Raw genomic sequence first — 12,528 nt, forward strand, 5'->3', positions numbered from 1 at the left:
CGGATGTTACATGTAAAGGGATACTACCATGAGGAAGGCATAGACTATGAGGAGGCATTCACACTTGTTACAAGGCTAGAATATGTTAGGATTTTCCTCACCTATGTTGTTCATAAAAATTTCGAAGTCTATCAAATGGGCGTGAAATGTTCATTTTTGAATAATGAATTAGAGGAAACAGTCTATGTGGAACAGCTACTAGGTTTCGTAAATGAAAAATATCCAAATCATTGCTATATTTTGGATAAGTTTGTGTATAGTCTAAAGCAAGCACCTCGTGCATGGTATGAAACCCTAACTCGATTCTTGAAAGAATCCAAATTTAAACAAGGGTCGGTCAACCCAACCTTCTTTCACAAGAAAGATGGTGACCATTTAATGATCGTCCAAATTTATGTTGATGATATCATTTTCGGATCCACTAATCCTAGATTAACAGCTAAATTCTAAAAATTGATGGAAACTAACCTTGAGATGAGCTCAATGGGTCCTATTAACTTTTTCCTTGGTTTAAATATTAGACAAAGTTCGGAGGGTATATTCATCTACCAGGAGGCTTACATGAAGACATTACTTGCGAAATTTGGAATGGTGGGAGATTCTAGGGTCAAGGTTCCAATGACATTCAGAACGAAGCTTACACCATCCTTGGACAAGCCAACATCTGATATGACTCTTTATCGACAAATGATTGGATCTTTAATGTATCTAACATCTAGTTGTCCAATTATAATGTTTGTTGTTTGCTATTATGCCAGGTTTCAGGTGAATCCACGTGAACCACATATGACTGCAGTGAAGAGTATTCTTCATTACCTGAAAAGAACCACATCTCTCGGAATCTGGTACCCTTCTAACTCCGGATTCTTCGTACAAGTGTATTCTGATGTTGATCTTGGTAGATGCGGTCTTGATCGTAAAAGTACAACCGGAGGATGTCAGTTTCTGGATGGCAAACTAGTTAGTCGGCAATCTAAGAAACAAACATGTGTCTCCTTATACACTGTTAAAGCTAAGTATATCGCTACTGCATCATGTACTTCACAAGTTGTTTGGATTCAAAGTCAGCTTAGAGATTACGGGATCAATATGAAGAGGATTCCATTATACTGTGCAATTGATTTGTCATAATCCAGTGTAACACTCGAAGACAAAACATATTTCACTGAGATTTCATTTCATCAAGGATCATGTTGAGGATGGAAACGTTGAAGTACATTTTGTAAGATCATCTAATCAACCGTCTGATATCGTCACAAAGGCCTTACCAGAAACAACGCTCAATCGTATTTTACAAGGTCTCAGAATGAAAGAAGTTGATTCAGTTCCAGAATATCTTTCTTAATCAGAAGATACTGTTCACGTTCCGAGCATTCAGAATGATTCGGAACGTACTGTTCATCTGGGATTCGAAATGCCTATGTGTACTTTGTATAATATCTGTCTTCCGATTGACTTCGAGCATTCGGAACGATTCGGAAATCACTGTTCATTTATGCTTCATAATTTATTTTTCTTAATATTTTCATTTTATTTTTAGAAAATTTAAAATCAAAAATCTTTTCTTTATTTTCTGTTCTTTTTAGGAAAATCCAAAAATCACAAAAACAATTTTTTTTCTTTCTGTTTTTCTTTTATTTTCAGAAAACAAAAAACTTACAAAAATATTTTATTTATGTTTTAGATAATTCAAAAAATTCCAAAAATATTTTTCTTTCTTTTTATTTTTATGTGTGTTATTTCCAGAATACGTTCTTACCTTAGGTACAAATTGTTGTTACCTGAATTCAGAATGATAGGACATGTATATAATTCCAAATCTATGTACTAGCTAACTGTCCCTAGAAGTATGTTGTTGCATGTTGACCTAAGCCTCTGAGACTCTATGTTGAAGCCTTAATGAAACTTTCATTCCGATTGTTTCTTCCCAATCAGGCTAAAAATTCACATAAGTCGTTGAGCTAACTTACTCTTCTCAGATTGAGTTAAGAGTTGACTGCTTTGTCATTCTCGTATAGCAGATGTACAGTTTTTTTTCGGGACCACCTCCAATATTTCTCCATCATTTTCGCATTTATAAGCGTAACCCTTAAGATTCTAGCAATTACCACAGAGGTTTATGGTTACACAACTTCTGTGTTTATGATCATAAAATCGTTATCACTACGATTTGAGTGAAACCCAAAATCTGAAATTAGTTTCAAAATTGATGGTGAACAATTAATATGTTCTAGATTTTTCACCAAGGAATTGACGCTTATAATCTTTTGGTTGGTACCTTTAAAAGACTGAAATCTCATTTTTTTTATTTTTGCAAGTTCTTTATGAAAAGCTCTCGACCCAAGACTTTTCTTCCCAAAAGATCCAATTTTTATTTTCTTGAGATTTCTATACTATCCAGCCACTTAAAAGATCCAAAGCTTACTTGTTTTTATGGCTACACTGGTCCGATAAGTACTTCTTCCAGACTTTCGGACTTATGTTGAGTTTCAGAATTTGATTGAAGCTGAAGGAACCCTAGAAGTCTACTCAAAAGATATCTTTCACTATTTCTCAACAAATCGATGATCGTAATTCAACGGGAAACTACACAAGCGCTTCCGAGTCTCTCTTGACTTCAAAGGAAGAGATCGTTTCTCGGGATTAATCTGCATTTCATGTCACTTTTAGTTGACATCACTAAATCCCAAAAATTTACTTTGCTTTATTTCTTTTTCTATGGCGCTCTTGCACAAAAATCTTCACGATTTTTCCAAGTCTTGTACTAATTCATGTAGTTACTATTATTCTGAGAACAGGATATGATGTATTGGCTTTCACTTCGTATGATAGAAATAGAAACAACGGTTTTCTTGGAGGATAAGGATTCAAATTAAGGCGTGTACTTTTTCATTGACTGACATAACGTGTGTCAGTTGTAACGTTGTTTGACAAGTACAAATGTCACGACCATCAAGGCTACTTTTCAGGGATAATGAACTGTTAATTGCAACTTTTCTCTCGCATATGATGACGTATAAAATGGATGTCTTCGATTGATTTTCTCTCACCACTATCAAAGAATTCAAATTCTCTCAAGGAAAAAAACCGTCTTTTTCTCTGCATTATTCATCATCGTCTTCACAGTTACTTCCATGGTTGCCTCATTTGAAACCACTTCTCATGCTGGTCAAACTGCTTCTACTGTCTTGCTGAACATCAACCCAAACCAGAATCTGTCTCTAGATCTTGATTCGTCCCGTTACTCTAATGTTCTCAAGCCAATCATTGAATGCATGCATTACTCTCCATTGGATCAAGCCCTCACAATGTTTGGATTTGTAGCTTTAGTTCATTTGTCCAAGGCGTTCTCATCTACAAACTACAATCAGAGTGAAGGTTTGATTACTTTTGATGTCGATTCACACAAAACCTCCATCTCTAAAGTCCGATTCTACATGATGCTAGGGTTTTCTTCTATAGATGGTCTTATTGATCCTGAATCCATCTCTTCCTCTGAAATCATCAAGATGTTCTACATGGAATAGGCTCTTTACTCTCTTTGTTATCAAAATTCAGGAAGCTCAATCTTCCGCCTACATGGAATAGGCTCTTTACTCTCTTGTTCAAAAAGCTTCTCTGAGAGAGTTACTAGATCTAACAACGGAAACAGGTTATTCTGCATAATTCTCTATGATATATTCTTTGGCTTTAACCTAGACTATGTTTCTATTCTTTGGGATCAACTTGTTAAAATCACACTCTCCACTTCCAGGAATTTAGAGATTTCTTGTGCTCGCTTTGGTCTGTCATCGTGAAGCGTGCCATCTCTCGTCTCCAGGTTCAATTGATGGATGACTCGGTAATGGCTGAAATTCCCATCTTGCATACTTCTAACATCATTGTCTCTGATCCAACCAAGTTTAGCTTCATTGGGTCTTTTCCAGAAGCAATGTTGCTGAATGTTCCTGCTAATAATCTTATTGTGAATGAATACCTAAAGAAGGCTGCATCTAGTGTTCATCCTATGCCTGAGGATCTGCGAAAGGCTATTGAAGAGGGAGTAAAACTAAAACGTGGGGGAAAGCGAAAGGATAAAGCAAATTCTTTCGAATCTATTCAAGGTCCGAAAAAGAAGGTCAAGAAGGCTGCTCGAAAAACCAGGTCACCATCTCCAGTTCAAGAGCCTTCGGAATCACGTACTCATTCAGATGTTCGGGAGAATGATCCAGTTCATGATGAAGTTTAGAATACAGTCGTAACTTCCGAACCATTGGTTTCGGAACCAATTCCTACCGAACCAGTTCCTGAGGTATCATCTCCGATTTTAACTTCTGTTCCATTAATAGATGATTTCTTTCACATTCCTACTCCTCCATCTTCTCCAACCATTACTTCTTCTACTCCTATCACCGTTTCTCCATTACCAACCTTTTCTGTTGGAGTCTCTCAACCTCATATTTTTGTTCCTCTATCCACTCCAATGTATACCGACTCCACAACAACCACAACCACCATCAGTACTCTGATGTCAACTGTCAATTTATCTGATACGTGGGTATATGATTTTAGTGTTACTTTCGGTCCAAGCACCTCTATCGCTTCACCTTTAAGAGATGATGATCCTGAAGTCATGTTCGGAGATGACAAGATGATTTGTAAAACTTTTTTTTAGCCCATTCACAGTTCATCAAGCCAATAATGACGACGAGGCCCCAATGACACAGGGGCAGTTTAAATCTTTGAATGAAAAACAGGATACAATTTTGGAGTCCACCAAGTCTTCTTCCAATTCCGTCTATATGCTCAAGTCTCATCAAGCTACTATCAAAACATTGATAAAGGAGAATGCCAGAATGCTTGTTGCATCCACTAAAGCAGTTGAGGCTTCTGTGAAAACAGTTCAAGAAACGACTGAAAAAGTCAAAAAACTACTTACTGCAGTTACGAAGTTCATGGTAGACTTCCGAACCTCTTCGAATCAAAACACTGAGGTGCCAAAAAAATTATCACAAGTCTCAGAACCATTCTAGAGGTTGAAAAAGAAGCTCTTTCTAAGGTTTGTTCCGACATCAGAGTCGATAATGCCGAGATGAGTGCTTATATAGTCTCCAAGATTGAGAAGCTACAAGAGGATCTTGCTGCTGAAAACGCAATAATGGACAAACTGGCTTAGAAAACCAAAAAAGTCAAGGTTTTCTCTGTCAAACAGAACTATGCAACCACACGTCTAGATCACCTCAAAATTTAGAAGGCTTTATACCGAAGATGCATTTCAGAAATCAATCAATGCTTGCAGAGCCTTATTGAATCTCGTGATTCAATGCTAACTATCTCAGTTCGTCAACACTTATCTAACAAACTCAAGCCCATTTTTGCTCTACTCAATCAATTACAAGGTGTTTTGGGAAGCGACACTATTCTCAAACAAAGGGGAGAAGAAGGTAAAGATCAGGAAAAATCTAAACCCCAGGTTAAGAAGCTCACTGATGAACAGCATGAGGAAAAACCGAAAATAGATCAGAAGGTTAATGAAGCTTCTAGATCCGGAAAAGAAAAAGAGAAGTTCATTAATGATAAAGAAGAAGAAGAGATGTTATCTGAAGGAGAAAAGCTAATCAGGAAAAAGAGAGATAATGAGCTCAATGAAATTGAGCGTGTTCGAAAACAATTAAAAGCTAAAGAAAGGGGTGAAATGGCTGCGAAAGTCACTCTACAAACACAAGAATATTTTTTCTCTCCTTGGACCATGGAGAGGATTCTAAACGAGGCTGTTGACAACCCACGTATGCATTAGTTGAAGCCTATGGTGTCTTTTGATCTGGTAAATTTAGTTGAATCTTAGTTTGACTTCCTAGTCACTCCGAGAGTTTTCTTATTTAGATGTTTTGAGCATATTGAAACCACTTTCTGATTACGATGTCAACCACATGCTTTTCGATTTCTACCTCAAGTATGGAAGACCTAAACTTTAGATTTGGATCCTACAGAAGATGATCGCAGTCAGAGTTTATGCACCTTTTCCGACTGAGAACTTCGTAAATGTCAAGTTTAAAGGTTACAGAAGGTCTAGTCGTTCCGAAGTTAACTTCGCATTTACAGATTTGCCATGCATGAATCCAAATGATTGGATCTCTCTATTTTTGATTTTATCTAAAGATGAGCAGAAGTACGAACCGATGGTCGCTCACTTGAAAAGAATGTTGACTTGCTATATTCATGAAGTAGCAAAGATGGATATAGAAATTGTAGCTGTTCTGAAGACAAAGCTAGTTGTGAAAGCAGAACCAGAACCAAAAGACTTTCGAAAACTGAAACTAGGCAAGATCAACAAGGAAAGTTGTAATGCTGTGTATCAACGAAGGGAAGGCAAAAAGGTTGTGAAAAGCATATTCTTTTTACTCAACAAGCATCTATACCCAACGGCTACACTGAATAACATTCTAGGTTTGCTTGAAGCTACAAAGTCAAACAATGTTGATGATCTGAAGTGCTTCACCGACATGATCAAGTGGTATCTCACGTTCCAAAATACCTTTCTGAATTTGATGACCAAGCCGTTCAAGGTTCAAAAGGTACAACAATGAAGAATCTCGTTTCTTTATTTGACACAAGGGGAGAGATTGTTGGGCTAATTATTATGTTGTGTCAAATGTATTGTACGTAAATAGTCTTGTTTTGTAACGGTTTGGGCCTATCCATCCGTGTCTATGGTTTGCTAGGGTTAGACTATTTATTGTGCATGCATGTATGGTTTTAGGGTTATCAGTTGAATTGCCCTACTTAGCTTTTACAGAAAAGTTTACACTGAACTCTTCTAAAGCTTTGATCATATTAAGCATTCGACACATTCTTGATCATCATTCTTGTATTTGATTTACATTACTGCTACAGAATCTATGGATCTACATTTGATTGTTTCAACAATCCAACAAGGCCCAAATCAGCATAAGCTCAAACTACTTCCACCCCAAAACTAACCCTTATAGTCTGAAACATTATTCTCTTAGCCCACAAACCACATTCCTTTTGGGTCCAAACTTCATTTCTTAACGCCCAAGACTTTCTCTTGATGAATTATAGTCTGTCTCTGAATAATGAAACATCACAAAAGCACATGTTACATTTTAGATGGTTAAACAAACCAAATTCTCTTTAATATATAAGATCTTCATATTTATACAAAGAAAGAATTAATGAGCTCATGTGTTGTAGATTTATTTTGATACATCAACGACAAATAATATAGGTACTCGAAATTGTGGAACATATAGTATGCCATGTACACCGACTATTGTTTTTGAAATTTCATAAGTCTATATGGAGCTAGGAAATATTACATAGTATATTCCAACTATTGTTTTTGAATTTTCCAAAGGTAAAATTCATACCTTTGGTTTTGTTTGAATAATTTCCAAATTTCAACATTTAAAAACTTACTTATCTAAAATCAGTATCAATATATCATAGTGTCTATAACACTTACAATATAGGCTTCTATAACAGTGTTGTTTACACTAAAAAAAAAAAGGAATCTCTCGCGTACAAACTCCCCTGGACTCGGTCCATCTCTGAATCATCTACTTAGACGCCTTGACTCGTTCATATATAGTTGACCCACATAATTTGTTTTACTGTTTAAAAATCACAAAAAGGCAATATTACATCCATATAATTTCCACGTCATAATTTAAATTAAAATAAAATACAGATTTTATTGTAATTTTTAATTAAATTAGCAAACAGTGGTATTTATAGATAAAAATATGAAAAACAAAACAAAAATACTTTCACATGATAAAATATAGACGATTCAATGTATTAATTTATAATTATAATTTAATGTAACTACGATCCTCAACTTAATACTACAGTCTAGTTTCCATGTTTTAGCCAAAAGAAAGAGAAGAAAAGAAGAGAAAGAAAAAAAAATTTGTTTTTTGTGTTTCTGAATCGGAGAGAAGCAAAAATGAAAATTAAACATTTTATTCATTCTTTCCTTACAATAATGAAATTCAGAATCACCATTTGTTTTACTTTCTTCCTATTTTCATTATTTTTTTTTCTTTTTAAGTTGAACATAAGAAGAGGGTGTACTACCAAAGGATTTTTTAATATTTCTTTTACTTTTTTACAAATTTTATAATTAAAATTAATATCAATTAATATTGTTCTAATTTGGTACTTATCTATGATATATTTTTAATGGTATGATTTATTTTATATTTTGTTATGTATTTTTATTGATTTAACAAATTATATTAAAAATGCCATGAGATAAAAAAAATTTAAAAAAAAAACCAAAAATTAAAAGAAAAAACGGAGAAACATGTAAAATTGATATTAAATGAAGGAACATTAATCCAAACATTAGTTGAAGTGGCCACCATCAGCGAGCGTCCTAGGAGGGGTCTTGCTCACTTGGGTTGGTGATGAATGGTCGCCACCCATTCTGAAGATAGAATGCTCCAGTGAACTGATAAAACACGCTTCTAAGTAAACTGCGTTCTGTATATATTCACAGAAAAACCGCTACCATACTACAACCATACTTAATCACCAATATAAAAAAAGAAAAGAAAAACAATGTCCTCCTCAAGGGTAAACCTAGAAAAATATCGAATTCCACTAGCGGAGATCATTCAAGCCACAAAACACTTCAGTTCAGAAACTCTGGTCGGAGATGGTGGATTTACTATGGTCTACAGAGGACAACTCTCTAACCACTGGGAAAACCAGCAAGTAGCTATCAAACAACTTAATGTTGAAGGTTCTCAAGGAAATAATAAAGAGTTCCATAATGAAGTCAAGTTGGTTTCAAGTTTCAACCATCCAAACATTATCCTGTTTGTTGGCTACTGTGACGATGCAAATGAGAAAATTATAGTTTGCAAGTATGCTACTAACAGAAGCCTTGATTATCACCTCAATGACCCAGATAGGAGGAGTCGCCTAACATGGGAACAACGCCTGAAGATATGCTTGGGGGCAGCAAGAGGAGTCAATTACCTTCATTCTGGTCTTGGGAAGCACTGCAGAGTAATTCATACAGATTTTAAAAGCGAAAATGTTTTGTTAGATGAAAATATGGAAGCCAAAATAGGTGATTTTGGTTTGTCAAGATTTTGTCCAAGAAATCAGCAAGATACCCATGTCCGTACAAGGCCTTGTGGTACAAGGTGTTACATTGATCCGGTTAACAACGAAAGAGGTAGGCTCTCTAAAGAGTGCGACATATACTCATTTGGAGTGGTAATGTTTGAAGTGTCGAGTGGGATGATGGCTTATAAGCTAAGGCCCTTAAAAGATACGAATGAACTGTTTCTAATCGACATAGTCCGAAGCTACTATGACGATCATGGACTCGTTAACGGACTTGACAGGTTAAAAGATCCCACTATCAAAGATCAGATTGATATGAGATATTTTCATAAATTTAACGAAATTGCACATGAGTGCATTAACATGGACAGAAAGAAACGCCCCACCATGGATAAGATCATCAAGGCGATTGAGGAAGCATTAGATTTCCAAGTAAGTCTTTTGTTTGATATTTTTAAGGAAATATATTTGCATATTAAAATCCTCCTTAATAAACGAAGATTTCTTTTTTGCCACATATCAATCTCTCATGAGTTTTGACACTTGTTATTTTATGGTATTTTTGAAATAAATATTATCAAACTTGTTAGTTTTTAATTTTTTTCAATTTTTAAAATTAAAGTTCTATACTTATAAATGTAAAGTATTAAATATCATATATATGATATTAAATTGCAATAAATACGTTTCTTCATTTCTTATTTTAAAGTTGTACATTAAAAAATATTTTCTGTTTACATTTTAATTTAATGTTTAATCTTTTTTTAATCAATCTGTGTAATCTACGGGTCTCACACCTAGTATTCCCTAATAAATGAAAATAATTTTGCCACTTGTCAATCTTTCGTTAATTTTAACCTTTGTCATTTTATGATATTTTTTAAATAAATAATATACACATGTCAATTTATGGGTTTTTTCAGTTTTTAAAATTAAAAAGCACATAATACCTTACTTATATATGTAAAATATTAATTATAATAAATATGATAATAAATTGTAATTAATATGTTTTTTTATTTCTTATTTTAAAGTTTTATTTTAAAAAATGCTTATTATTTAAATTTTAAAATTTAATTTTTTAATCAATCCGTATAATATACGGGTCTTACACCTAGTAATTTTGATATATCTCACTTTTGCCACATGTCATTTTACGTAGGAATTTTAAATTATTTAAATTCCACATGTCATTATGTGGTATTTTCATTTTTATTATTAATGAAAAATTAATCACTTCTACTAATTAATACTTTTATTATATATATAAAGTATTTATTATTTTAAATGTGTAAATCAATATTATAATCAATAACTACAGTTATTAATATTTTTTTTCCATAAAATGAATATATTAGTAATAACTTATGTTTTTCTCACACTAAAAACATTTATTATGATTATTTTTTGTTACATGAATTAAAATAATGAAATGTTAGAAAATAATAATGTCAAAATTGAGATAAATTAATTTTAGTGGTGGGTTGTAGGATTTTAAATTTTCTATAGCCAATTCATTTTTAAGACTCTATTTTTTGCTAAGTATTTTATCTATATGTAATACTATCTATTTTTATAGTTTAGGCTTAGGTCATGTAAAAACATATATTGATATATTAACATTATCTTTATATAGATACAAGTTTATTTATAATATGGAAATTTACATGAAATATTATTTAAAGATACAAAGAACTATTTATAATATGGAAATTTATATAGCTACTTTCGAATTTAATATGAAAATTCCATTATATCCCTTCCATTTTTAATTTGTAAATTGGTAAATATTTTTCTTAATAACCTTACTGTGAAAAACTTAACAGAAAAATTACTATATTTATCTTTTTCAGTCAAAATAATGTTGAACGTGAGGTTGTTGACAAGGATAGCTAGGCGATTTTGTAAATTTTAAATATTCCTCGTAATCAACATTTTTTATCATTTGCCATTAGTACATATTAAATATCGTTAATCAATATAAAAAAATCACATTACCCAACAAATTATCAAAGAAGGTTATGCCCTGCTATTTATACTAAAACACACACACACACATGATGAACGAAGCAGTAAGTATCTCAAGATTCTATCACTAACTTCACATAGAGATGTGTATAGATGTCTGGCATATCCGAAGGAATCAACTCAGTGAAATATTACGATGACTTTTGGGAGCGACTTCTGCCACAGGATTACCAAGAAATCATTGCGAGGGCAGTTCCACCACTGGATTTTGGCTCTAAAAAGCAGCTCTACTTCTGCTTATCGGACTCACATACTTTCCTCGATGATGGCTACTTGGTAAATCGACCATCCTTGTGATACCTTCTTTCCTTCTTCCTTTATAAATATGTATATATAACCTCTTCCATCTTTGTGCGTGATTGTTGTAATAACGAAGACTTCTTAAAAAACTAACTCATTAACCTTTGGAAATTTTTAAATCCAATGATACCATGCAGTATAAGGAGAGTGTTTTTTTATATAATTGTTAAAAAACACTTCTACTAACAAATATTTGGTCTCACATAATCCGAATATAAACAGAGCTTCCAACTAGATATGGAGAGTGGGAAAAAGTGTTATATGTTGGGCACAAAGCAACTATCAATTGAATGGCAAGATAACCCTAACCATTGGGAATGGGGACATACACTTAAATCAAGGTCTCTCTTGTCCCTTTAGGGTCATTTTCTAGTAACAAACAAACAATACATGTTATAATGTTACAAGTTATAATGTGTTTGGCATGCATTGCACCCTTATGCAAAATAGCTTTAACAAGTTACACATGGTCCCATTTCCTCTATATATCTTGGAGTATAATCTAGAAGAACATATGCTTTCATTTGTGTAGGTTTCCACAGGTTTGTATACTTAAAAATGTATGCTGGCTTGCCATCCATGGAAAAATAGCATCTATGATGTTGTCAGGATACACTACATATGTAGCGTACCTTGTCTTTCGAACTACTAGCAATTCCCAAGGACTTTCTGTCCCCGCTAAAACAACAGTAAACTTTTGTGGGGTAAAAATGGAGACCGAAAATGTGTATCTTCAAAGACCAAAGGCTAGTGAAATATGGCAAGAAAATGATAGGTTTCCTCATAGGAGAAAAGATGGGTGGATGGAGATCAAGTTGGAGAATTTATTAATAACAATGAAGGAGATGTTGGTGAGGTTGAGATGGCTTTTGACGAGTTTAAACATTTAAATTGGAAGCGTGGTCTTATCGTGGAAGGCATTGAGATTCGCCCTAAATCCACATTTACTGATCAACATTCGCCATTTGAAAATCACACATACACACACAAACATAGGGAGAGCGAGATGATCAAGGAAGTAGCCATTCGATCGAAATTGCCAGAACCTCGTTAGCCATCAGAATTGCTAGAACGTCGTCAGCCGGGTATACTTTCGCTAAATTTTTTACAAAAAATATT

General features: G+C 33.7%; 2 protein-coding genes and 1 pseudogene across 2 annotated transcripts; all 3 read left to right on the plus strand.

Annotated features, from left to right (window-relative positions):
- The first annotated feature begins 561 nt into the window (after positions 1-561).
- LOC122196605 (secreted RxLR effector protein 161-like) lies at positions 562-1,131 on the plus strand. The gene is made up of 2 exons (XM_042899705.1): positions 562-704; positions 759-1,131. Exons 1-2 carry the CDS (start codon positions 562-564, stop codon positions 1,129-1,131), a joined length of 516 nt encoding a protein of 171 aa, XP_042755639.1.
- A 7,434-nt stretch (positions 1,132-8,565) lies between these two features.
- On the plus strand, positions 8,566-10,943 carry LOC128132367 (probable serine/threonine-protein kinase PBL22). Its single transcript, XM_052768896.1, has 2 exons — positions 8,566-9,513; positions 10,908-10,943. Exons 1-2 carry the CDS (start codon positions 8,566-8,568, stop codon positions 10,941-10,943), a joined length of 984 nt encoding a protein of 327 aa, XP_052624856.1.
- A 127-nt stretch (positions 10,944-11,070) lies between these two features.
- On the plus strand, positions 11,071-12,528 carry LOC128132192 (F-box protein PP2-B10-like; annotated as a pseudogene).

This window comes from Lactuca sativa, chromosome 2 (assembly GCF_002870075.4).
Source record: "Lactuca sativa cultivar Salinas chromosome 2, Lsat_Salinas_v11, whole genome shotgun sequence".
Lineage (NCBI taxonomy): Eukaryota > Viridiplantae > Streptophyta > Magnoliopsida > Asterales > Asteraceae > Lactuca > Lactuca sativa.